This window comes from Python bivittatus, unplaced genomic scaffold (assembly GCF_059951505.1).
Source record: "Python bivittatus isolate LINGU-HERP-01145 unplaced genomic scaffold, Pbiv_v1 ctg000070_np1212, whole genome shotgun sequence".
Lineage (NCBI taxonomy): Eukaryota > Metazoa > Chordata > Lepidosauria > Squamata > Pythonidae > Python > Python bivittatus.
The window spans coordinates 45,857,160-45,885,136 of record NW_028277034.1 but is presented as its reverse complement, the minus strand read 5'-3'; the positions used below and the strand labels follow the sequence as shown (position 1 = coordinate 45,885,136).

General features: G+C 40.0%; 1 protein-coding gene across 5 annotated transcripts in view; it reads right to left on the bottom strand.

Annotated features, from left to right (window-relative positions):
- The window catches only part of FAM13A (family with sequence similarity 13 member A), a 131,298-nt gene extending 105,781 nt beyond the window's left edge, over positions 1-25,517 (bottom strand). Inside the window, exons 1-5 of one of the 5 annotated variants that reach the window (XM_088133064.1) lie at positions 23,487-25,517; positions 20,281-21,710; positions 18,070-18,279; positions 13,552-13,732; positions 223-373 (exon numbers count right to left, since the gene is read on the bottom strand). In XM_088133064.1, coding sequence (XP_087989190.1) covers positions 223-373; positions 13,552-13,732; positions 18,070-18,279; positions 20,281-20,527 — 789 coding nt within the window. In that variant the 5' untranslated portion in view covers positions 20,528-21,710; positions 23,487-25,517. Of the gene's footprint in view, positions 1-222; positions 374-5,349; positions 5,418-13,551; positions 13,733-18,069; positions 18,280-20,280; positions 23,158-23,486 lie in introns of those variants that run through there. The other 4 variants (XM_088133065.1, XM_007427390.4, XM_007427392.4 and 1 more) reach the window with 4 other exon arrangements.
- Between the last annotated feature and the right edge of the window lie 2,460 nt (positions 25,518-27,977).

Below are 27,977 nucleotides of genomic sequence, written 5' to 3'. Positions count from 1 at the left end.
GTGTTGGGGGGAAAAAAAAGCTACAGAGAGGTGAGTAATGTACAGTTTTGATCAATTAAAAAGTGTAAAAAATTAAAAGCCCCAAATCCAAATCCCCTTTATTCTCAAGGGCCAGAGTTCAAACTCTTGACCACATTACCCGGACACTTACTAAACTGACCTTGTGTACAGTCACAGTGGGGGGAATGGTTCAAAAGCACAACTCAGCTTTTAAACACTCACTTTCACCAATATAATTTTCGGTGACTCCTTGCATCCTCCTTCCTTCTTCTGGTGCTCCCATTCAAATAAGGGACTGTAGTTTTCCAGCATGTGGACCATGATTTTGTTACAGATTTCTTGCTCCTTCATACCTTCAAAGCCAGGCGAGACACTGCAAAATAGATAAAACAATCAATACATAAAGCAAGTTGAAAACATCAAGCACTGTATGTTCTCTTTCCTAATGACCTGAAATGAGGCAAGTCTCTGCCAGTCAAATAGGTCACCTGGGAATACAAAACAAGAGGGCTTGGTCTCAACCTGATTTGTTCTTGGACCTGATATTAAAAAGGAGGGAGAGTTAATAGAATTCAAATGATCTTCAAGCACAGTGGAGTGTACCATTATGATGGATTCATTTTCTTTCTTTTTTTTAATATAATTTTTATTAAAGATTTTAAAAAGGAGATAAAAACTAACAAGAACTAATATAAAGAAAGAAAAGAAAAAAGAAAACAAAGAAAAAACCAAAAGTGCAAAAAGAAAGAATGAAAAGAAAGAAGTAGTTTCTGATTTTCTTTATAGCAAGTGTAAAAACAAAGACAAAATTACTTCTTACCCTTTGGTTACAAAAAAACCCCACTCTTTTTTGTGTAATCTATTTTTTTCTAATCATCAAAACCATAAATCATAAATTCATTTTTTTGTTTCACGCAAAAAGTCTATAAGGGGTTTCCAGTCAGCAAGTAGATATTATCTTTTCTCTAATCAAGGAAGTCAATTTAGCCATCTCTGCAAGTTCCACCATCTTTACCAACCATTCCTCCATGGTGGGTAGTGCCGAATCTTTCCACCTTTGTGTATGTAATAATCTCGCCACACTTATCATATATAAAAACATATGGATTCATTTTCTTAATCACTTTCAGTTTTAGGACATGCACTAAATATTATATCACATACTCAATGACCTGCAAGTCTACTAATGAAAGTCATGGAGCACAATGAAAAATGGGACTCAGATTAAATATAAAGAGGACCAAACTAATGACAAGAGGTGTAGGAACAATGAAGACACTGAAGTGGTGGATAGGTTCTGCTTTTTAGGACTAACTATCTACTATAAAAGAACTACTGGCAAAAAATACTGGGTAGGGTATCAATGAAGACCTTGCAAAATACATTCAGATGTTGTTATGTGTTTATTCCTACAAAGTTCTGAATCGTGCAGGCAATAGTTTTCCCTGTCATACTCTATTGAAATGAAAGTTGAACTTTGAAGCAGGATAGAAAAATTATTCTTTTTGCTTCCTTGGAGAAGATTCTTGAGAATACCATGGACATTCAAGAAAACAAAACATAGATCATAGAAGAAATCAATCCAAATTCTTACTTGAGGCACAAATGACCAGGAGGAAAACTGTCATATTTTGATCATATTATGCAAAGATCCAAGGAGTTTTTAATGCTGGGATAGGTGGAAGAAATTAGTGGAAGAGGATGATCAACAGTAAGATGGATGGACTTGATTAGAGCAGCAACAGGTACACCATTTGGGGATCTTCAGAGCCAGGCTAGTGACAGAACATACTGGAGCAGGTCTGTTTATATGGTTGCTAAAAGTTGACATTGACTTGATAGCACTTAATCAATAAATCTTTTTGCATGGTAAACATTGTTCAGGTCAAAGGACATTTACAAGAGTCCTTTCAGTTCTAAAGTTCAGTGAGCTTGCTCAGAGTTGGCAGAAACTGACTTTTTGACTATACTTAGAGTAGAAATAAAAAAATTGAGCGCTCTATTCTTTCTTCACCAGCTTCCTTCCTTCCTTGCATGAGCATCTTTGCCACTTATGCCTTTCTACATCAGATTTTTTTACGTTGGAGGTGTAAAAAATTTGAGGGCTCATCAACCCATATGATATGGTCATGTGATCATTTAGTATCTTTTTGGGATAGTGTATTAATGTATAAAATCAGATTTATAGGAAAATATTTTAATGTTAAAGTTGTTGATATAATGGTGAATTACATACCAAAGCTTTGGACTGTTTATCAGGAATTATGATTGTATCAAGCATGAAGGTGGCTAAAAGAATTATATTAAGAAATTGGAAAATTGGAAATATTCCAGATGACAAGGAATGGTTGTTGGAAAGTTGTGATCTATCTGTTTTGGAAAAGGCAATATTTTCTACTATTCAAAGGATGTAACAATATGTGTAACTATGGCAGAGATTTTGTGATATTTTACAATAATGCCAAATAATAAGACCAAAAAGCCAGTAGAAAGTGTATTGTCGCAGTAAGATTCCCCACCCCCCCGTCTTTGAACAGCATGCTACCTTGCCATATTGCAAGATGATTCTGAAACTTCTGTCAGTTGCAAAAATAATTAGTGAAAAATGCCCAAAATAATTTTTAGAGTCAGGCAACCAGTTCCAAAGTTCTTTGGATACCGGCCCACCTGTTCAAATACACTTTAGCATGAAACAGACTCTTTGGAACAATCCTCTTCTGGAGATGAAGAGGCTTCAGGCTCAGACTATCTATCCGCATCGATCCTCTTCAGCTTATTAATGAACAAAACTAGTTTGAAACCTTTCTCAACTGGACTTGACCTACAACCTGATGAAACCCTTGCTCATAATATCAATCTCCTTAATTAGCTCTGTGTCAGTGTCATAATTTGCACTTAATTTGGGTGAAAGAGCTGAGTAGTTCCTCAAGTGGCAAACATTACTTGCCTTGTAAAAGTCCTTTAATGTTAGAAGAGGGAAAAGAAGGAAAGCAAGGGTTATGATTGATTACAGACCCATAATTACTCAAAAGGAAGACAACTGGATTTTAACATGATTTCTCCACTCCAAAAGGAATATCAGACACAGATGAAAAGTCATCTGCCTTCATTGACTTACTGCCAGCATATCTAAGACAACCCTCCTATTAAAATAAAATAGTAAAATAATATGGGGAAGAAAACATAGTATTACTTTCATATACCTGCAATAGTTCTACACAATTTCATTTATTTTCAAAACCAATAATACACACTAATTTTGGCTGAAGACCAACCAAAGTAACTAATACTATGTCATTTTTAAAAAGAGACACCATAACAAATCAAAGCGATTCAGCGAAACGAGGAACAGCTCAATTCGTAAAAGAATAGAAGTCAGTTTAGTGGTGGTGGTTTGCTAACAATATCAAATATGGAAAATGATAGAGCTAAAATAGATTCATCATCAGTTCAGAATTACGACTAGTATCATTCCTGCCACTTTAGCCGTCCAATGTCTACGTCTGCTGGTGCTGCAATTAAAAAGGCTGGTGGAAATTTGGCAGCAAAGCTTCTGAGGTTGCCTGTTCTTTGTACCCTTCTCTTGGGACATTCTACAGCCTACTAAGAGAAATCTCTTTTTAATTCCCCTTCCTGCTGGTACATTAATAAGACCATAGAGACTGCAATTCTAAATACACAAGTCTAATTTAAATCAAGGAGTTATACTACTGAGTAAATAGACTTTGGTTATTTAAACGCTGCTTTAAAAAAAAAAAAAACTGTGTTGCAAGCTTTTTTCTCCTTTAACCTCCCATATTATTACCCATTTGAGTGATCCATTTTCTTTTGGGCCTGAAAACTCTTGCACAATGGGGTGTCTTCTCTGGCTAATGAAACATTTTCTTCATCACACGCAAGAATTTTGATTGGGCAAGGCAGCCTTTGCAACATTGCATCCAAGGGGGAAAGAAGAAATTGATAGGAAAATGGTGTTAGACCTTGCTAGACAGGCACTAGCTAAACAGTTTCCAATTGCTCAGGAGCGACTTGCTAAAAAATAGCTAACATAAATATTACTGATGCTATACTTTACGGACGCTGCCCTTATCCGTTTATTTTTAGCTCAATGCCTCACATAATTTTCCAAGAAGTGATAGGCAGGAACCTCTGAGTTTGAAGCCTCTGATTCTTGGCTATATTTTGAACTGGGAGAGGAAAATTTCTTTCTGGCTATCAAGTAACATTAGGAATAAATTGCTCTGATGTTCTTTTGACAGTAGTAACTTGACCAGTTTTATACTGTGCCCTTAACATGGAGAGGAATGTCTGATTTGGCAATTACTTCATTCATGTTAAAGTGCAACTTAGTAGTCTGACCAACAGATATATGTTCTTACAGAGAACTGACAAGACAAAAGACTGGGAAATTTAAGAGCTCCATTCAAAGGTATAAAAGTATAAGACCTGTAAAATGAACGAACACTCCCATTTTCTCTAATATGACCTTGCAACTCCATGAAATCGAAATCCCAGGGATTTCTGTGTCTAAGACGTGGCAGGGCCTGATTTCTTTGCAAAAACCTGGATGCCTATAAATCAATGCCGATTTTTCTGCCTTGCCCTACCAATCTGGGATTATACTAAAATGACCGTGTCATGCTTCCCAAAACAAACTAATTATGCTTTTTAGAGAAATAATTCTTCAGTAAAGCAAAGCTGATGAGATCAAGGAGAGGGGGACCCAACTATACAAATTACAGTTTTGAAGAGGGGAGATGGATGATAAACATCAGGGAACAGTTACACAATAGAAGAAACCTGCTCATATTCTCAGAATCACAGCGTTCAAAGGGGCCATGCAGGCCATCTTATAGGCAGTTGATGTCATCCCCCCAAGGTAGATCAAACGTGGAAACCAAAGACACACAAACTAATACTACTTTTATTGGAAAGTTATAGTAACAGAATCTTGCAAGCCTCGATGTGCTTTCCCCCCTCCCTCCTTCATGAGAATTAGGGAGGGTCATTTCTGAGACACTTTCTCAAATTACAGTTCTGCCCCGGATTCAGATTTCTTTCATCTGACTGCTATCTTCTTTGCGGCTCTTCCTCTTGTTCCTCAGGGTTATTCCTTCTTCCCATTACATCTGTCCCGAACAATGCAGGAACCTTCATTATGGCTTCCCTGACAGCTGTCCAACCTCAGCTTGAACTCATCCAGTGAGAGGAAGCCTTCCATCTCCTTGGGTCACTGGTCCCACTCTTGAATGAATCTTTTTCCCAACTTTCTACTGAAATCTGCCTTCCTTACCTAAGACCTTTTTCCTGAGCCTTTTCTCCTACAGAAACATACTACAGTGGACTTACCATGAAGGACCTTCTTCTACACCAGACACAGGCATCCAAACAGAAGTTATCTTGGTCTGGAAGCAGGGCTAAAAAAAAATTAAAAATAGGCAATGCTTGCTTCTGCTAGGAGGAGATACCTCCTTTCCCAATTGTGGAATGACAAGCCAGAAATAGGACTCAGGGGGTTGAGAACTTGAGAAATACAGGAAAAAAGGGGGGAAAAAAACTTGAGACTACGAATATTTAGCTATAAACACTGATGGATTACCTTCCTTCTCTCTCTCTCTCTCCCCCCCCCTCCCTCTCCCTTCCTCTCTCTAATGTTTGGGTGAGCTGGATGCTATATCAAGGCTCTAGAAAAATACTTCCATGGTTAAATCCAATGTATCCGTTTCCTACAGTGGAGTCAGAATATACAACAGTGGGACATATTAGAACTGTCCCTGGGGATGTCATCTTACAATAAGGCCCTGGGAATGAGTTTTCCACAGTCCTGCTGAAGGGGGCTTTCATCAAGGAGGACCTGGAGGATGACGTGGCAACCCTACCGATACCTGCCACAGGTACGTTAATATCGAGGGTGGCTAATGTGGCTGTGCGTCTAATGGAATGGACCACAATTCCCTGTGGCGTGAGCTTATTCTAAATCTCATAGTCTGATGCTAGTATTGATCCATTTAGAGGCCATGGTCAGTGAAGTTTTGTAATCTAAGTACAGCTGTTGAAAGGAAACCAATTGAAGCTCCAAACTGCTGCTCTGCTTAAGTAGATTTTGATTGTTTGCCAGATGTTCAGTATGTGCCAATCCCCCTTTAACTGGAACTGGGGCAGAAAGAAGAGAGGATTGCTTCCAGGTTCTAGTGATAAACCAGATTTACTTGTCATGAAGGTTGGGTCTAAGCAGAGAGTGGTAACTCTTTCTTGACCAAGAGCATTTCTGTTTCTGACACCCTCCTGGTAGAGCTTATGGCTACAAGAAATGCTACTTTCCAGATCAGGTCCTCTAAGTTTAACATTGCAAGAAACTGCAAATAGTTCTCCTGCAGAAATGAAGAACAGCCATTTATGTCCTCCAGTTGTTTCAGAGTAGACTGGGAAGCTGTTACGACATGTCCCGTTCCCCACCCCTGGATTTAAAAATGAAAAAAGAGAAGAGAAAAATGTAGTGGCCCAATTGGATTGGCTCTACTGTCAGTAAAGTCTGAAGAATGTACTTATACCCACCCTGTTCTGTGCCTTTTCCACTACCACCCTGTGTGGCCTCTGGGGGTGAAGAATAAAGAGGAGACAGAATACCCAAGAAAGCTGTCTCTTGGGCTTCATCTCTATTTTGGAAGTGCGGAAAATAATTAATTGCTCTGCTCACCCTCTGAGCTCTGCTTGGACACCACAGCTGATAGGTGATGAGATAGTTAGCTTTACCTCAAAGAGCCCTGGCCCATTTCACACTAAAGCCAACCTCCTCTAGGTTAGTTGCCAGAGTTACTTGACCGGATTAGAGTACTGTATTCATTAACTCAGTTAAGTGTGCCAAGGAAACAGGGCTCACACTAGTCTTAGGACCCTGGGAATTAGAAGAAACAGGGAAAGGCATATAGTAGATCTTGATGCCAGATGGCAGTGGGGACATTTATACTAAATCTAATAGAATTTGGTGTGAACCTGTAAAACACACCTTCCAATTGCTGAGTCACCCAGTCTGACACAATGAGATTATAGCACATTGGCATTTCATTAAAAGAATTTGACTATGTGGAAGTGAAGCACCATAATCTCTGGTGAATCATGTCCAGTCACATACCAGAGTGGCAGCATTCTGTAGTTAAATAATGTCCAGAACTATCTCTAAAAACATGGGAGTGTGACTAAAACCATTAAGCAGGATTAAGTGATATGACAACAAAGCTCAAACAAGGGTGCAATTAAGGTCTTGCATTTATCTCAGGCCTCCTTTCTTGCAATTAGATGCCTGCCAATCTTGCAATAGGTAGGAATAAGGAATGAAAAAAAGGGAGGCAAAGTGTATACAGATAGAGGAAAACATAATTTTGCTTCAGACATTTGCTCAGATAGGAGCCACAAAATAAAAAGAAGGATAATTAACCGATGAAGTGTAATGCTGTAATGGTCTCATCAGACCAACATCCTGTCTTTGAGAACTACTGTATATTAATTCCTATTTGTTTCTCATTGGCAACCCTGAGCCAAGCTATCTCTGACGTTGTGCCACTTAATCAGAAGGGTGAATCATAAGCAGATACATACCTTCCCTGTTCTACATTTAAGAAAATGTCCGTGTGCCTTTGAGTCAGTTTTTGACTCCTGCCGACTGCCTGGAGTAGTCCCTGTAGTTGTTTTGGCAAGATTTTTCAGAAGTGGTTTGCCCTTGCCTCCTTCCCAGGGCTGAGAGAGAGAGAGCCCAAGGTTACCTAGCTGGTTTCATGCCTAAGGCAGGACTAGAACTCACAGTTTCCCAGTTTCTAGCCTGGTGAATTAACCACTATACCAAACTGGCTCTCTCTAAAAATATGAGGATGATTTAATATTATTTCTTCTACTGTCTTCCAACCCTGACCTGTCCCTTTTTTTAAAAAAAAAATGCCACTACAGTATTGACACTTTAACAGCCAGTCGTTTCAGAAAACAACCTTTTGGAGGTCAGGGGTCACATGGTTTATCTACCTTTATCTTCTGAGACCACAAGGGATGTGACAATGATGTGGTATCTTAGGAAGGTGTTGTGCTTGCATTTTTGGCCTTTCTAATTTTTGAGGGCTCAATGCATCTGTGTGGTGGGGGGAACTATTAGTAAAATATATTTGAAACTTAATGTTGGAGTGTGGGAGCCAAAAATCTCAACTGACTGACAATTCTGAATTTTGGCACAGTGATCTTGGGAGGTTGGTGGTGGGTGTGAAATTGGTTCTGTGGAATGCAACTAGCTTATTCCTGTGATTAACTTCATAAAGTTATTTTCTTTTGCTCTCCATACTATGGTTTCTACTGTGGCAAATGAGAAACCTAGAAGCCAAGAGAAGAGGTAAAGCTGGACTATGTTTTTCTTGGCAATCCTATTCATACACTTGTCCTTGTAGGGCTCTTTTGTTGTAGAAGAGCTCAGAAGTGACTGCTTTCTGTGCATTCCTGGAATCAAGAATCCATTTTATTCTAGAAAAAGCAGCAGACACTTGCTTAAATAGAAATAACTTATTAGAGGTCTGCAGGGTGGTCAGAATCAAATAATTTAAAAAGTTCCTCCACTGATTAAATTAAAGAGACTACGCCCTCTCCATTCATTGCATCGATTTATTTTGCCCATTGCTATCAACTTGTCTTCAATAGCATTGATTTGTATTATTCAGTCAAGCAGCCAAAAACCTTACTTAAGGCTTGTTAAGATAATTACAATAAGGTTCCTTTAAGGAGTGTGTCATTGGAGTAGGACACATCTCAGGTGAGAAAGGGTGGAACGGAATGTAGCCAAGACGGCAGAGATTGGCTAGCCTGAATATAATAGTAGGCTGCTCCATGGGCAATGTTGTTGGGGGATGATTGGAGAAGAATTACTGTTTAACTGCTGCTACATTGGACTGATTTGTAAGTGTATTGTTTGACCTTGGAATGTTATATGACCTATGGCCTATACTTGCTCATTGTAATACAAGTCTATTAAACTAAAGCTGTATGGACTTGTTATTTACTGCTGTGCATATCTACTGGTTTCTAAGTAGATATTATCTCCAAGTCTATCCCTTGATAAGGCTTCATTCTGACAAATGATTACATTATTATTAGCTTGCCTTGTCCCATCCTTGGCACAGCAACTAAATGATTTGTATCCCTGGTAAGAAGTGAAAGTAAAGACTCCTTCAGAGCATGCTCAACTGCTAGTAACTTCATGGACATATCCATGTAGCTTTCTTGGCAGCAATATGGAAGTGATTTGCCACTGGAAAAATCCAATTCTTTTTGGATTTTTCGATTTCCTCATCTTGCCTACAGTCTTAATATTCCCTCAAGGTCTCCCATCCAAGCACTCATGAGATCCAATCCTGCTTAGCTTCTGAGCCCAAACAACATAAGCAAGGGACTGACATTAGTATGATAACCCAGACCTACCCTTCAGTACAGAAGCCACTTATTTCTTCTCATTTAGGTATGCAGCCCATGTGGGTTTCAGCTCAGCATGAAATTTAACGAGTGATTCACTTGTTCTCCAAGACCATTCCTCTAAGTACTGTCCCCACTGTATTCTGGTGCTTAACCCACATTCCAGATTCTGAGACACCACCATTCTTTTCTTTTCCAGTCATACTGCTTTATTTCTTAAATCTTACCTTTAACTGCCCCCTCTCAAGAAATCTGGTCATTACATAACCCATTAAATCAGCTCTGATAACTATCTCTAATTATTGACATAGAAATAGATTGCTTCTAAAACCAGAGAGTTGCATCCTACTCCATTAAATTACTTCTTTTCCTGAATAATTTCATTATTTCATTTGCCCAGAGATTTTGTCACATACACTCAAAGCAAACATTGGCCTCTTGTAATGTAAGGTCTAAAAACTACAATTATAGTTTTGCAAGAAGAGAATGTAATTAATAGGTTTATATAAAAATAAACAAATAAATAATACAATTTTCAGTCCTAGGTTGGGTTTGAAGGTGGGTTTATCTTCTGCTTATTTAACATAGACTTCTATATAAATAGTTGAAGGCATGAGGCTGCATTAAAATGAATAACACCATGGGTGCATGTCATTCACTGTTGATTACTTCCTAACTGAGAACTGCTCTCCAGGTTCTCCTCCAACCTTTCTGCCTAAGATCCTGAAATCCAAGCTATTCAAAACAAGTCTTCCATCACTGAGTTATTTGATCACTGTTTGAATGAGCAAGCTGCCAAAACATGAAATCTTGCAAAAGTCCACCTGGAAGTATTTCACTTAGAGGAACTGGGAATAAAGAAGGCATCAAGTTAAACTCTATCAACATTTCTCTTTGCTTCTTATTTAAAAAAAAAAGTGAAGCCAGTGCCAGAAAATATCAAAACATGAGCAACAACCCTATTTGCCTATTGCACAAATAAAGTCCCTGACAGATTTTTCATTGCTGCCCACTGCTCAACCTTCTTCAAATTCCTCAGGATTGTAAACAAGGAATCACAGGGGTCAAGGAAAAAGACCATTACAAGGGGTAAAGAAAAGGAACAAACAAACTTACTAAGAGTAGCATCAAAATAGCTCAAAGAAAAAGGTTCTTGTTTTAGTGAGTATGAAAGGAGTAAAGGAATTCTAACTTCACTGAAACTTAATTTAACAAAGAGAGGAGCCAATGGAAATCCACAAGGAGGAAATAGCTATTATTTTTCTAAGAGCATCCTGATAATATAAATATTGCAATTTTTGTAACAATAGAGGTGAATATGTGTAGCTCAGGGTTGAACTGTGGAGTCCTGGGGGTTCTCGGAGCTTGGTTCTTTGTGTCAGAATATAGGGTTTATTGTTTCTGTATTCTACAACTGCATTCATACAAAGGCAAAATGGACATTGCCTGACTCTTAAAATAAATACAGTGCCAACAAAAGAGCCACCTTAATGCATAATCACAGGAGAACCAACCAATGTATAAATCACTGCAGTTTATTCATAAACACAGATTCAAACGAACAGAGTGCCTAAATCACCCTAGCATATCATATGTCCTTACCATAGCACAAGTTTAACTACTGTAATATGTCTCTGGCATAGCCATTTTAAGTCTGATTCAAATGACAAGGAAAGGGATGTGATGAATATGAATCTTTTAAAAGGTAAACCACTCACAGCTGTTTTGGAGTCAGATGCCCATGAAATGAAATGAAATGAAATGAAATGAAATGAAATGAAATATAATATAATAATAATATAATATAGGAAATTGGATGTTTTAAAATATAATATAATTAATATAATACTTTAAAACATCCCATTTTCCTCTCTGAAGTGCTTGCGCTTGAAAGTTCACACATTTTTGACACAAAACACCACTGCTAGACACACGAGATCAACCAGGCCATTAGCCAGGTAGATGTCAGCAATATCAGGTAGACCTGACTAAGAAACCAATGCCATATAAGTCAAGACTACTTTTATTGTAACAGTTATACGTAATAACAGACTCTTGCAAATCGGAATGTGCTTCCCTCCTCTTTCCCTTTATCTTGGTTGTGAATTAGGGAAGGGCTTGTCTGAGATGTTTACTCAAATTCGTTTCTTGAAATGGCACTTGTCTGATCATTGCCTTAGTAGTGGCTCTTCCTCCTGACTTTCAAGGCCATTCCCTGTGCTCTCTACACTAGCATACTATTTTGTACATTGGCTAGCAGTGATTCTCTGGGCTCCCTACCCCTAAGTCAGCCCTACAACTGGGGATTCTTTCAGCTAGGGAGGGAAAATGTGATCCTGGAATTGTCTGTATACTATAAACATGCTTTAAGACTGAACTATGGGACCTTCCTCAAAAATCACGAAACACAAAGTTGTAAATGGCATGCCTGATATTTAACTAGTTATAAGGATCCTGTTACAGTACTGTTTTATTTAAAAGTTTTGGACCTCAGTGGCAAAAGGCGTTTTAAAAATTTGGCTGCACTGTTTAGGTACTGCACAATGAAATGAAAAGAATAAAAGGCTAGAGTTACCATACATTCCTGCCTACTAAAAATAGACAGATCTCTGAAGTTATCTGTGCACTGCCTATGAACACAATACAAGCCAGCATCTTAATGTCTCAATGAACAACAGTAGAGTCATCTGGGGCATTAACAATGTTCTATGGGCCACTGGTCTAGGAGAAAATGGTATTATTGAAAGGAGCTGTAAATTATAATAATCTAGTCTATATTATTTCAAGATTTTAAAACATGATATGACTTAATGTTCCATCTTAAAATGTTAATTTAACATGATTGTAAATACGTATTAGTGGAGTCTTATAGGATTAAATAGTATAAAGAAGTAATTAAATTTTAGTATTTGTTAAGCTGAATAGGACTTTGAATTAAGTTTTAAGAGTCGACTTCTTAAATCAGCAGCATCCTTTTTCAGACTCATTCAGAAGCTGAAGAAGACAGGCTGTTTTAATGAACAGCAGAGTGGTACTGTGCTCACATGAGGTCTGAATCACTTCCAAAACATGTATAGCCCTAACTTTTAATATTAAAAAGTTTCTCTCCAAATCCTAAGTAGCTCATTCTAAATTGCTTATGTTTTTTCAAAGCTTCTGTATCTGTGATAATCTCTGTACTTTATGACTCAAACGCATTAGCTAAGTATGCATTTATTACGGAATGTTTGTGCAATAATTTCAATAAAAAAATGAATATATTCTGGGAAAAAAAGTGGGTGCCCTTTCCCAGCTTTGACTGGTTCATTTCCATGGGTTCTTCCAAGAACTGTACTGACACATGATTCCCAATCTATGAGATTTACAAGTCCTGTTCCAAAGAGACTCATGTTCCTAAAACACTGTCTGAGTTTGCTAATCTATTGGGAGCTCAAAGTTTGACCAGACAGACAGATTTATTAATCTGATGACCAGAGCATCCAAAGGTGATAATGGATACATACATGGAACATCACAGAAACAACACACAACACTTGAAATGTTCACATTAGCTTGCTGACCGAAGGTCCTTTTCAAAAGAGTCAGATTTAACAGGTGGCCTTCAAGTGTGCAATAGTTAAGTGCAGAAAATAAAAATGACTGACTTTGTATGTGAGCTAGCTTCACATTTGTATGAAGCTAGCTCACATACAAAGCTAGCTCACAATATATCTGAGAATGCAAGCATACAACCAGTTGAGGAATAACATCCAGAATAAAAACCAGCCTGAAAAAACAACCTTCTCATCCAGTTTTAATTTATTGCGACTGAATCGAACTATCATGTCTACTTCATATTTTCAAGGAATTTTCAATTCTGTATTGTCTGGGGCAAAGAAAATCTGAAAAAGATCTGTGATCATAATGATTAGTATCTTCTTCCCATCCCTCACACATGAAGTCCAACTTGTCCTAGATTCAAATTGATTCTAATGGTATATCCATTAGAACATGACTACTCCTTTTTTCCCCCTAGTAAACACTACTACTAGTTGCTTGCTTAGTATTTGGCTCTGAATCCTGAGCTATTTTTGGCTCCAAACTTGGAGTTTGTTTTAGGAAAGAGCTTACCAAAAACAATTTGGTCCAAAAACAGTAGCAAGGTTGGAAATAGTCATCTTGTTCTCAGAGTGATGCTCAGCAACCCTTTTCAGGAAGTAGCAAAGATACTTAAGGAGACAATAGTGAGTCTCAGGCATCTGCATCAGAAGGTCTCTTAACTCATTAGTCTCCAGACCATACTTCTGGCTGGCTGTAAAGAGAGAAAGAAAACATGATATGCAAGGCTATGCCTATTCTGTGGTACAAGTCAAACAAAAGTAGCAGAAATGAAGCAGTATTAAACTAAAAAAAAATAAAAATGAATGGATAGTAATGTGAAGATTATCATCCAAGGAAGTTCCATAACAAAACTACAAATTCATCAGCCCAGCACTAGTTCAGTTACTCTTTCTAGTCTCAGGCAAAGTTCTTTTACATCACCTGCTCTTACATTCTTTTCTTTTTAAAAAATAGGAGGTACCAAGAATTGCACCTGTCCTTTTCTGTAGGGAAAGCTCCATTTATCATCCTGAGCAACTAATGTGAGTAAGGAGGAAAGAATTGGGGTGTGAATGAAGGAATTCATAACTTACAAAACAGGACGGGTCATGCATAGTTGCAAGCCACAGGAAATGTTTGAATCTTTTTTATTTTGAATTTTGAGAGCATGTCCTAAGCCTTTCAAAAATGGCCACGTTACTGAATGTGGCCAGCTGTTAAAAGACCCATTTGCCAGAAGACAAGGTGGTGAGTTTCCTCTCCATCAATTACCCTGAGTCCATCAGGATGGTACCAATCATCTTAGACTGTCTTTTTTTTTTTCAGGTGGATGGGCTCACTTCTAAACACAGCACCGGGCTACAGCCAACCACCATTATATTTCCCAATAATTCCTAGGATGACACAGTGGCATTCTTGGAAATAAGAAAATGCTGGAGGCTCTGAGGAATACCAGCTTCCTTAATAAAGTTAAATGGGGACAAAAAGCTTAGTAGGCAGAGACCAAATGGCCTATAACTGGTTGACTTACATGGCACATATCTAGACAATTCAAGGTCTGATTTTGAAAAAGGCAATTTCATCTGATTTTAACCCTCACTAGATGTTTCCCATCCTTCTCTTTAAAATGCTGTAAAACTCCTTGGGAATATATTAAAGACTGTCAAGATGCTTCTCACATTATTTTTTTCCACCCCACTTCTGTTTTTCTCCAGTTGTAGTTTGATATGACATTTGAACCTCCTTAGCATCTTGTCTCTAAACTATAGCCTGCAAATCATCTTCAAACCATGATTGTGCAGTATGGGTTAGCTGTAACTTGCCAGCTCAAATGTCATGCCAAACTAGGGTTAGAGAAACACACATACAAAACAGAGGAAGAAAGAAAAGTTCAAGTTCATAGCATGTTCCTGTGCTTTTAAGCCATGAATGGAGAAGTTGGGTTAGTGACAATCAAAGTGGGAGTTGAATGATTGTGGTATATCTCTCTCTTCTACTGTTCTACAGTGTAGGATAATTTGTTAAATGAAAAGGAGTCCGCTTCTTCAATATGAACAGTATGATTATAGCTACCTTGACTACAAAGTACTTCTATCTTGAAAAAGATTAGTATCTTGCTGGTTTTCCACAAAATTCTAAAGGGTTTTTGTTAAAATGGAAAAATACCAAATCAGCTGAAAAGTCAGCAGGAGATTGTAAGAAGCAATTAGCTGTTCAAAGTATTTCCTAATCAGGCAGATAGCCAGAAAACCTGCTTCCTTATGAAAGAGATTGGATCCCAAGGCTCATAATTGAGTCTTTGTACTATTATTAATAAATTCATCACTGGACAATTTATTGTAGTGGTGAAGAACACTGGTCTGATGCATGCATTATACAAAGCCAGGATTTGAAAGCCATAATGGTTTGAACAAGTCACAACGGTCTGGTTCACACAAATGCCAAGCCTCCCAGAGTTGTTGGGAGTTGGGCAGCGTACAAATTTGATAAACAAATACTCATTTGGTTCATACGATACGCTAAGCAAAAGCAACCAGCACTGTGTGCCAACCTGACCCTGGTATCCTTAAAGTAACCTACATGTTTGCAACTTGTATTTGGCTCTTCCTCAAGAAAATAAGACCAGTCCAACAATGGAAAAAAAGTCATTTTTTCTAAACTGTGAAGAAAAGGAGGATGCATGTATCCTTACGAAAATATGAAAGTGCATTATTCTGGTCCAGTTCACACTTAAAACTAAGCCAAGATTTCTTAACCCTGATTTGCTGAAAAAGCTATTCTAGCCTGGCCTCCCATAGAACACTAACCTGAGATGACTGGGTTTGCACATCACACTGTGTTTTGCCAAAAACAAACAAAGGAGTGGTGTCTGCATTGGGGGCGGTAAGGGGGGATAGAATGATAAAAGTGGTGTTGTGCAAGAAGTCCTACTCTTTTCTTATGTGGGTTGTGATGTTGCACGCACACCTGAGAGCGATGGAACTTGCAGCATGACATTGTTGTCATCATTTGGACAAAAGCAGGACAATCCTGCAGACGTCCATGGTAGGAACCCTGCAGGTCAGACCAATGGTTCATCTAGTTCAGCATTTCCCAACCTGAGCACCCTCCTAATGTGCAGACTTCTACTCTGAGGGTGCCCCAGCCACCAGGGCCATTGATGAAAATTGAGATTTTAAAGGATTCAGACATCGCAACAAAATCTGTCTTGCTATGTCTGAAAAGGAATTTGCATAGAGAAGGAGCACAGGTCATTTGATTTTCCACAGCTTGTACATTTGTGCATTTCTTCAGTATAGTATAGTATTTCTTCTTCACTTTTAGCTTCATGCTGGAAAAGTCACAGTTGGCCCTCTAACCCACTTCCTAAATGACTGTTTGTTTTTTCTGTAAACAGTACATGAGCAAATGTTCCTTTATTGTTATTACTTGGATAGTGCAATACAAAACAAAGTTTTGTTGAGTGGTAAGTATTTATGGAAACAAACATTGCATTTGTAACCTTGATTTTATCAAAACACAAGCCTGAGTTCAAGGGACAAACAGGACTGAAAACTGAACCACAAGACAGCCAAGAATAGCAGTTAAGAAGGCCATTTTTACTGCAAGGTTGTGCTTGACTATGGATTGTGAGAGAGCAGCCATTTGTAGCCTCAATGTAAACAATTCAATGTTTCGCAAATTAAATACAGGAATCTTTTAATGCATTTGAAGAAGAGGGAGGAAGGAAGGGAGGGAGGGGATTCACTGAGCAGTGACGTGTTTTGCCCTGTTAGAATGAGGATGAAGAATCCATGTTCAAACTGTACTAGTTTTAAAAGAACTGCGTGCTCTTTCCTAGAAAATAATTCTCTATCGGTAGAAAAATAAAGATTAATTTAATGCTTTCTACATGGAAGCATCTGGCTATGCCTTAAAATGACTGGTCTGGTTTGGTCTTAGTAGCCATTGTAGTTGATGAACTATGGCATATGCCTCAGAACCATGTCACTGTGGCATAGCTATGGTTAAAACCAATCATGTTTTAGTACAGTGTGAATTAAGCCACCAAAAGGGTATACAGGTAGTCCTCGACTTACAACTACAATCGGGATTGGAACTTCCATTACTAAGTGATGTGGTTGTTAAGTGAGTTGCAACCAATTTTACAATCTTTTTTCCGCAGTGGTCAAGAGAATCCGGTTTCCCCATTAACTTTGCTTGTCAGAAGCCCCCTGAGAAAGTCGTAAATGGTAATCATGTGACCCTGGGACACTGCAACCATTGTAAATACTTGCCAGTTGCCAAACACCCGAATTCTGATCACATGACCGTGGAGACACTGCAACAGTCATAAGTGTGAGGACCTGTTGTAAGTCATTTTTTTCAGTGCGCTTGTAACTTCAAATGGTTGCTAAATGAATGGTTGTAAGTCAAGAACTTACATACTGTAGTATGTTGTAATTCAGTTGGATTGTCTGCAGTTTAACATATGCGGCTCAACGACTATTTTCTAAGTTATGCCTTATTGCTTCCAAAACTGCATAAACCAGCCAACTGTGGAATATTCAATAAACTATAAATAAGCAAACATAGCTTAATGTGAAGTATGAGTAAAATGAACAAGTCAGTTCACCTAGCACACAGAACAGTTCACACAAACAGATCTCAATTCTCCAAAAATGATAATGTTTTCCTTTCAAACTCTGTGTGGAAATACAAGGGAACTCACTTAGGGTCTTCCAAATGTAATTTATCTGCTTCACCATGGAGCTACTTGGTTTCTTAATCTGCAATATTCAAAATAGGCTAGTCCAAAGCAATCACTCTATTTAATTAAATTTCCATATATAGTATAGACTTATTCACCCATATGATTTTGTTTTCCTGTGAATATGAATTATTTTAGGTGATGAATATGTCATACCATTTCTGCAAAGGGTTTCTAAAAAATAACTGCATCTATTCTGTCAGAAGCAACAATACGTATTATTAAAAAACAAAACCTGTAAAAGTAGCGGACCACACAAGTAATAGGTACAGGATGTATGTTTGGGGAAAAATCATCACCTTGATAAAGCTGGATGAATTTGGGGTAAATGGCAGAAGGGATCACCCGATCTGGCAGCTCCCGCAGAAACAACTTCAGCAAACTGGCTGCTGAGCTTATGTCGCCCTCTGCAGCAAGATCTACTTGATCTCCACTCTCATACTTCGCACGCAGCTGTTCCACTGTTTTCAGGTTCCCATTCACCCTGAAAAGACCTTCCTGCTTGAGACCTGTAATTATACACATGAAATAGGCAAGACCATTGGCAGGTCCCCTGGCCTGCATTAAAAATATGCAGAACAATGCAAATATGGGCAGAGCAAGTGACGTGAAACTCATAAAACCAGCTTTCCTCCTATCTTTCTGGAGCAGAACTTGAAGTCCAGGCTATACATCCAGTATGAACCCTAAAGGACCGGCTTGTGAGGATGGACAGTAGCAATTGCATTTTTTAATGTCCCATTGGTAAAAAAAACTGCAGGCAGGAGGTTAGCATAATCGGCATTACGGAATGAGCCTTCAAAGAAGATAGCTTCTTTCCATTGGCCCAGATCTCCAAAAGAACTACAGTTAAGGAAAGAGGAATATCCCCAAACACACTGCTCTGAGAATAGTGCTTGACACTTCTGTAATCAGAGTATATTTATTACACAATATACTGGAGCAAAGGGCAGAGGTCAAGAACAGCCTCTAAGATGCAAAGTCCAGTGTTCAAATCCCGCTTGACTTACACATTCATTAAGTAAGCTACAACCTCTCAATTCCATTCCATCAGCCATTTGGGTATGGTTATAATGTCCCATCTAACAAGGTTAATATAAGAAGCCCTAGATATGCTAATTATTGCAGAGTCAAGAAAAAAAAAAATATTCAGAATTTCCAGAAATCCTACACTGCCATCTGCTGGACAAAGTCAAAGTCAAAGTAATCTTTATTGTCATTGTACTACTTGCACAACGAAATTAAATGCCACCCCAGTGCAGCTTTAAAAATATAAAAACCATAGAACACATAAAACACGAAAATACTGTAAAAGACAAATTTGATTTGTCTTCTTTAACCTGGCACCATCCAGATGTGTTAGGATTGCAAATCCTAGAATTCTATCTGAAAAGCTGCCTGGGAAATCTTGGAATTGCAATCCAACACATCTGGATGGTGCTGTTCTAAGTAAAATCAGAAGTTGAGTAGTTTACATGCTGCTGCAGAGCCCCTTCAACTCCCCCAGCCTACTCCCAAGAAAACCCCTTTTTCAAAGCAGAATATAATAAATTGGTGAGGGAGGGAAGAATATAGGGCATTTTGAAAAGCAGCATGCGCCCCCAATGTGTTATTTCAACTTAACTAAAAAATAAAAAAGTGTTCAGATTGTTGTATCATTATTTTGACATCACCTTCCTGAGAACAGGAGGAGAAATGAAAAAGATGCATGCAGGAATTCAGTAAACAGAAACTTCCCTTGTTAAGTAGCTGGTTCCTAAACTCAGTTAAGGCTGTGCCATGCCAGTGTTGATTCTCTGGGAATCCTTCTTCTTGCATCTCTGGTTTCCTAAGTTTGTATCTTTTATATGTGCTGGGCATGCAACTCCCAATTTTCACAGCCAGCAGGAGAACCTTAGAATTGTAGTTCTACATATCTGAAGGAGAAGATAGCCTAACAGCCTTACTGCATCAAGCCAAGGCCAGCCACTCACAGTGGCCAATCAAATGTTTCTTGTGGGCTCAGAAGTAGGACCTGGAAGCATAACTTGTTCAAACCATGGCTTCCCTGCAACTGGTACTTGGAGCATGGAGTTAACGTTGGGTCTTCAAGATAACTTAAGATTCAAGTCTTAAATCTTAAATTTGCCACATCTTAAAGCTAGCTATCACCACCTCTTGTGTGATGAATTCCACAGGTTAATGTGAATAAACAGTCTGTCGGCTCTCAATCTCTTTTCAAAAAACAGCAGCAACAACTCTCTCTCTACTTTCTCTAAGTCATGGGTGATTTAACATACCTTAATTGTGTCTCTCTCACTCACCTTTGCTGTAAGCCAGTGTTTTCCAACTTCAGCAACTTTAAGACGTGTGGACTTCAACTCCCACAATTCCCCAGCCAGCTATGCTGGCTAGGGAATTCTGGGAGTTGAAGTCCACACATCATCAAGCTGCCAAGGTTGAGGAATGCTGCCTTAGAAGTACACAAGTTTTTTCTTTTTTTAAAGAGAAGGACTCTGCTAGTAGCTTACCGTGCCAAGACAGATATTCTACAATATCCCACACCACGGTTGGGATTCCACACTTGCTCAGCCCCTCCTGCTGCATTTCCTGGAGACCAGTGCCAAACAACTTCCGGCTACAGGTCCCCTTCGGTCTTCTCGGGAGCGGAACGGCAATCTTTTTCATATCTTCTTTAAGCCTGACTGCTGAATTGCTTTGCTTGAAAGAACACAAAAAGAGAGAACAACCAGTCAGAGTGACAACTGGAGGTGGCATGGCTCGACGAAGCACTCCCTCGCACGTGAGCTGGAGGGACCAATTCTGTGAGTTTTATGGAACAGAAGGTTGAGATTGAGGTTGAGATTCCAGGCAGGACTTCTACAAAGATCTGGGATAAATCATGCACAGACGTGCACACATGCAAACACACACCCTGGATGAACAGGAAAAAGAAAGTCAATGGGAGTGGCCTAAATCCGTAGCCAAGCAACCGAGTGAATAACTTGGAAACATCCAAACTGCATGACCACAGCAATGATGGGCGGAGCAGAAATTAAATATACTCAATGAATGGGAGCCGTCCCTCTGAAATAGGAGCGTAAATATACTGTAATAGCAAAGGGCGGATCAAGCCTAACATGGCAACACAACACTGAAACATAGATTGCTAATGCAGCAGTGAACAGACAGGGGCTGCATTTTTCATTCTTTTATGCAGTCTGCCTCAAAGCAGAACATCAGGCTGGTAAATTAAAAAAATTATCTCAGTGTCTCATTAGGGAAGGGCTGTAGATTAGAAGAGCCCCTGCTCTACAGGCCAAAGGACACCATACCCTGTGCTTGCAGCCATTTACAGTTGCTTCTATAAGCATCGATGTTGCTGCCTCCATACTTGACCCCAGATGTCCTGGTGGGATGGAGGCTGGGCTCCCCACAAGTAGAGCCAAGCAGATCATTGTATGCAGAGCCCACCATATCGAATGAGGGCACAGAGGCAAGTGGAGCATGTCCCATGCGCCCATTCTACCCACCCACCTCTGATTCCAATGATTTTGGAATCAATATTCAGTAATGTTCCAAATTACTAAATTTGTATGCTGCCCGACTCCCAACGACTCTGTTTGTGTAAAAATATCCAAGAGTGATCTTAGCACCAAGTAGAGGGGCACCCATGTTCTGCTACACAATATTCCAACCCCAAAACTTGTTTTCCTACTTAGGGAAGGGTTCATTCAAAATATTCCAGAAATGGTGTGACCTCAAATTGGCCTTGCTCTGAGGTTGCATCACTCAGAACAGCCCATTCGGGGGTTGGAATGGGAATGTTTTGTGTACAGCCCTAGTCCTGTTCCAGGCATAAAAGGAAAAGACTTATCTGAGTTGAGGGCAACTCCTGGTGACTGCTTGGACATACCCATGTAGTTCTCTTGGTAACAACAGTGAAGTAGTTTGCCAGTTACTGATGGATAAGATTTATATACCACTTCAGTCAGAATGACTCCAAGCAGTATACAATTAGAGCAGCAATTTATAATATACCAGCAATTTTAAATAAAAACACAATGCATTAAATGTAATTTTACATAAAATTATCTTCTGGATTTTTTTTTTTTTTACTTTCTAGTTTAGTCTACAGCAGTGGTATTTCCTAGTGGGCTAATCAGGTCTGACTGTCCATGCTGGAACCTAGCTGGGATCCAATATACTTCCCTAATAAAAATTACTAATACATATTGCCTAGAAAGCAGATGTAATAATATGGTTCATCTGTGTTTAGGAAATTGGGGGCTTTGCACTCCTATCTTCTCCAACACTCTCCCCATATAGTCTCCCCTCTTCTTTTGTTTCAGAGCTCCCTCCAGTTACACCTTTATGTACATCCATTTTTGCACTAAGCATGCTGCAGTAAAGTAGCCTTAATCCTTGGCCATTATGGCAACCTTGGGATTGCACCAAACCATAGTTAGCAATAAATCTGATACCTATGTAAATCACCCATATTAAAATGCAGATAAGACTATGAGAAAGAATACAGAATGCATACAATTTGTATATATCATTTATACAGTATGATCTTTTCCCCATCTTACTGAATCCATTTCTTTCTAGTGAGAATGAATAGGCTACAGGGAACAGCAAATCTTCATATACCTGTCTGAAACATCTATTTTGAAGGAATGCTGTTTATGATCAAGTTAAATCTTGTCTGCTTCTGATTGTTTAAAAAATGCTTCTGCAAAGAGGCTGCTAACAAGCGGCCACATTTGTAATCAGTCCTTCTAGCATCTTCATCCTGGAGGCAGACGTGCGTACGCTTGCTTTTGAGATCAACAGCCTGACAATTACAATCCCTTTTACTAACAAAGTACATCAGGAAAAAAAGTAAAACATAAAAATCAGAAGTCCTCACACAAGGGCAAATCCTATTTAAGGAAGCCAACCACATTTCCCTCGTGTATCTTCTTCTAAAACGTGCACGGGCTGGCGCTTGTGCAACCCTCTTCATTGTGAAACCAAATGCTGCAAATTCCTGAACCACAGGCCAGCATTGAAACAACTTTACAAAACAGCAGTAAAAACCAGCAGGAGTAAAACAACAGCAACACAGAGCCAGAAGAAATCTATTTTTTAGTTTTCCAGGCAGGGGTGCAAACTCCACTAAATAAATATATACATGGTACTGAGAACTGATTTCCCAGCATGACCGAAAACCAAAACAAAGCAAATGCTCTCCTTCACATTAATGGGAAGCAAGGTCTGACCCAGAAGGCTATTTTGCAATTGTTTCTGAAGTCCTTATTGTTATTATCTGTTGCAAGGAGAAAAAGATGGCAATTGTTACACTGTCACAATGAAATAAGGTGGGCCACCTAATATTAGCAGTGCAGCTACAGCGAATAGCAATCTAAATCAGTGTTTCTCCACCTTGGCGGCTTGAAGAGGAGTGGACTTCCCCTCCCAGAATTCCCCAGCCAACTGGCTGGGGAATTCTGGGAGGGGAAGTCCACTCCTCTTCAAGCCGCCAAGGTGGAGAAACACTGATCTAGAGGGTGGCACCTTCGATGGTTCATTTATAGCACAGCAGAAAGGTTCAAACACGCGCGCTCCAGGCCACGTCTCCTGCTGCACGCCTGCTCGGCCGGCGCGCCCGCGTGCAAAGCACGCACACACGGCCTGCCTTCTCCTGCTCTCCACGCGCGCCAACCGCCACCCCCAACAGGCAGCCCGTACTCACGCAGATGGCTAAGGCGCCTGCCCCCATCCTTTCAGAAGGCTCTGGAGAAAGCGATGCGCCCGGGAGGAGAGCAGTCAGGAGACGCCGGAGACCAGGCCGGGGAGGCGGTCTCTCTTCGCCCGCAGCGTTATCCCCGAGGCCCGCGACCGGCGAGCGTTCCTGACACGGCGCCCCCCCGCCGCAAAGTTAAGTTTTCCTTCGTGCTCGGGATGCCCATGGCTGGCCGCCAGAGCTGGAAGCCCAACTCGTAAGTCGGCCTGGAAGTCACGTGACTCGGGGCTGAAAGTCAGCAACATCTTTCCCGGAAATTCCAGGGATTTCGCGGGAGGCTGGCGCTGCAGGACGAGGAAAGCGGCGGCCGCCCGTCGCCGGGCGGCGGCAGCAGCAGCAGCAGCAGAAGAGGCTAGTCGCCCCTTCTCCGACTCCGCGCTTTAGTCAAAGGCGTAAGTTGCCGTGAACTGCGGCTGGATTCATCAGCTGCCAAGAAAAAAAAAAAAAAAAAAGCGGATGGCTTTCAGTAAGATGTATTAGTCGGAAGGGATGCTACCGGACTCCTGATGGAAGGAAAGAGGATCCTCGGAGGACGTTAGACAGGGAGGCAGTATTTCCATCCAAGGACCTGAGATGGTGACCTGGTTTCTAAAGTTGTGCTCAGAAATCTGCCGGACTTCCATTTTTAAATGCAATTGAGACCCTTCCCTGTTCGTGTGAAGGTTGGTTGGTCCGTCCTTCCTTCCTTCCTTCTCAACAAGTGACTTTTATATAGCTCTTACCCCTAACTTTTCTTCAGTACTGCAGATTGTTGTATAATTCTGATATTATTTTATAAATGTAATGATACATAACTAGTATTTGACCACCTTCATGGATAATGGGTTTAGCCTGTTTGTGAACCATCCTTAGTATTAACTCTAGTTAGTGTCAAAAGGGGAAAAAGGCAGGAATCTTTCTCTTGGAAGCACATAAACCCATAGTATGCTGAATGTTTTCTAACTGGCTGAGATCACATAGCCATGGTTATTTAATCATGGTTTAATGAATATCCACCATTGGTTGGGCTTGTATACTACACTAAGCTATGACTTGTGGTTGGCAAACCACAATGAGTGGATTTACACAGCACATCAATCAAAATCCAAAGCTACAATATAGCCTAGTGTATTATGTGAATCCAGCCACTTAGCCATGGTTAATGTAATCATGATTTCCTCAATGTTTCTGAGTTCACAAATACACTGAGCAATAAACTAAACAGGTGGATTGGATTTGGACAACATGTGCAGCTAAACTGTAGCTACTGAAACTGTGTTCAGTGTGCCATGTAGACAGAACCCTTGTTTACTAATCAAGTATATTTACTTGAAACTGAGAAGGTAAGAACATTGTTGTACAGGTACCAGCAGAGAATCATCTCCTAGCGCTACTGATCAAATGTGTATATTTTTCATTTTCTCCTCATTAATTTTCTCTGGAAAAGAAAGTGAAGGAAGAAGTAGAGGGAAAAGACAGAAAGGCTGTAAATGGAGAGTAATGTTGTCTTTTTTTTTTTTATCTGCACTCAATCATTACCGATTCTGTGGCGAGTGCCTGGACGAGTCCCTGCAGTTTTCAAGGCAAGGTGTTTCGGAAGTGGTTTGCCATGGCCCCTTTCCTAGAGCAGAGCCCAGCTGGCGAGCGCAGGAGGTGGGGTTTCCATTGCTTTGCGCCTTTTTTGGGCGTGTGCTGCTTCCGCGCTACCGGCAACTGCTCCCGTCTCCTTTGCAAGGCGTCGCCAGCATTTTTCCTCCCACCGGGGTGAGAGTCCCCATTTATCTACTCATGTAAGTTTTTGAGCTGCTGGGTTGGCAGGGGCTGGGGAGGAAGCAGGAGCTCACTCTGCTGCGTGGAGCTGGGCTCGAACCACTGAAGTTTCAACCATTTCTGGCCTGCAACTTTCAGTGCCATTAAGCCACTGCACCACCGCGTCCCCGCAATATTGTCTGGACACTCTTAAAATTCGATGAATAAAGCTTTGTGTTAATTAGATATGCAGAAAACCTATCTTTTTTCTGGAACAGTAAGATTTGCACATCCCTAGAGTTCATCCCCCATTCCTATATATGAATCAGACTTGAGGAACACTTGTGCAGATGTAAAGCATAGATTTTCCCTCTAGAGAAGTCTCTAAAAGTAATATTCTTCTCAAAAAGTAGGAGTGGCAACAAAACATTACTGTGTGAAGTGTTCCTATTCATTTCAGGATATGCAGTTGCTCAAAAAATAGCTTAATTCCTCTACTCTCCCAATATATAAAAAATTAGCAGGTGCAGTCCTGCTAATTATTGCCCACTTAGTCTTCTTTTAGTAATTAGTAAACTATATGCCAGCTTTTTATGTCCTAAACTTTCGGATTGGCTGTACTTTGAGAATATCTGGACACTCTACAACAGGGTTCCTCAACCTTGGCAACTTTAAGATGGGTGGACTTCAACTCCCAGAATTCCCCAGCCAGATTATACAATTCTACAACAGTGTTTCTCAACCTCAGCAACTTTAAGATGTGTGGACATGGCTGGCTGGGGAATTCTGGGAGTTGAAATCCACACATCTGAAAGTTGCTGAGGTTGAGAAACACTGCTCTACAATGAACCAGTATATAATTCTGCACTATTTAGCAGAGAAATACTATCATCTCCCAAATGGAGCCCTTCACATTTCCTTAATAGATCTAAAGGCAGCTTTTGATTCTATACCTGAGAGAAACTCTGGAGAAGCTAGCAGCCTCATGATTGATTGTAGTCTCTTCAAATTGATTATACAATTCCACTGAGGCACCATCACAGGTCTAGGATAGTGGCAATAAGAACCTAACAGAGCCTTTTATAAAGGGGTCAGGCAAGGATACATACTTGCCCCCTTGCTGTTTAATCTCTATATTGTTGAGATTTTTGCCATCTTCCCTCTCTTTCCCATTGCCTCATCTTTTATATGTGGATGATGCAGCCATTTTCTCTATATCAAAACAGGCTGCATAATGTCTTAGAGCATTATCGGCCTATTGCAGTAGAAAATGCCTTGAAATAAACCACTCAAAACCCTACGCCCTGGTATTTTCCACAAAACACTTCAACTCGTTGGCTAGATAAATGAAAGAACTATCAAGCTGGTGAAATCTTTCACACACATGCGTGCACATTGTACCTTTGAGTCAGTGTTGACAAGTTCCTGCAGTTTTCTTCGGAAGATTTCAGAAGTGGTTTGACATTGCCTTCTTCCTAGGGCTGAGAGAGAGTGCCTGGCACATGGTCACTCACCTGGCTTTGTGCCTAAAGCAGGACTAGAACTCACAGTCTCCCAGTTTCTAGCCTGATGCCTTAACCACTACACCAAGCTGGCTGTTTCACATATAGTATTTAGGTATCTATTTTCAGTCTTGTACCTGAACTATGTATAAGGACCCAAAGAGCATCTGTAGCAATTACTAAATTGTGGAGTCCTTGGTGCTCTCTGAGCTTGGTTGTTTGCTTGTAGACGTTTCATTATCCATCCTGGTAAATCATCATCATCAGCATATCTCTCCCTCAATTAAATTGGACTGCATCTCTTTTGGGGCCTGTGCAAAACTATGTTGCTTTAGGTCTTAAGCAAAGCAAATTCTTTGTGGTCCTCTTTGTTTGATCTTACCTTGAAAAATAGATTTGAATCCACCTGTGAAGGCCAGTTGGGTGATGAAGCATCTTCCTCATCCAAAGGAGTGTTATCTGGCCTCCAGTTAGCTCTCATTCACTAATTGAATGTATTTCTTGGCTTGAGAAGGTAATATACTCACACTGGCAAATCCTGCTTCAGCCACAGTTAAAAAGATAAACTCACCTTTGGCTCTTGGACATAATGTTTACGCAGTTTTTCTTGGTGAGATATAGGCTTTCTCAACTTTCCAGACCTGGGATTTCCTGCTGGGTTCCTACCCAATTACTAACCTAGTCTGACTCTCTTTAGCTTCTTGAGATCAGCCAGGTTTGCCTAGCTACTTGTTTTTTTTAATCAATCCCTTTCAAAATTGAGAGACAGACTGCATAATGGGGGTGGGGGTGGGGAAGATTTGCACATCATGCTGTGTTTAGATCATCGCATTATGTCCCTGTGTCTGATTCTGAAATGTTCAAAAGTACAAGTACCATAATAATCTGAGATGGCAGGAAAGCTGTGTTAGTCTCAACAAAACAGACACGAAGTCTGGTGGCACCTTCAAGTCTAACCCACTTTATTGGGGGCTAAGCTTTTGTGAGCTGCTCTGTGTCTAAAATAATCTGAAAGGCTTTGCAAAGTAAGCCCTTGAACAGGAGAAGTACCATTTACTGTTCTGAGACCAAAAATGTCTTGACCTAGACCTCTATAACTCAGGACAGAACTAGATCTATTTTTTTAGGCAAGTGTTTCTCAACCTTAGCAACTTTAAGACAGGTGGACTTCAACTCCCAGAATTCCCCAGCCAGCATGTGTAAGTGGACA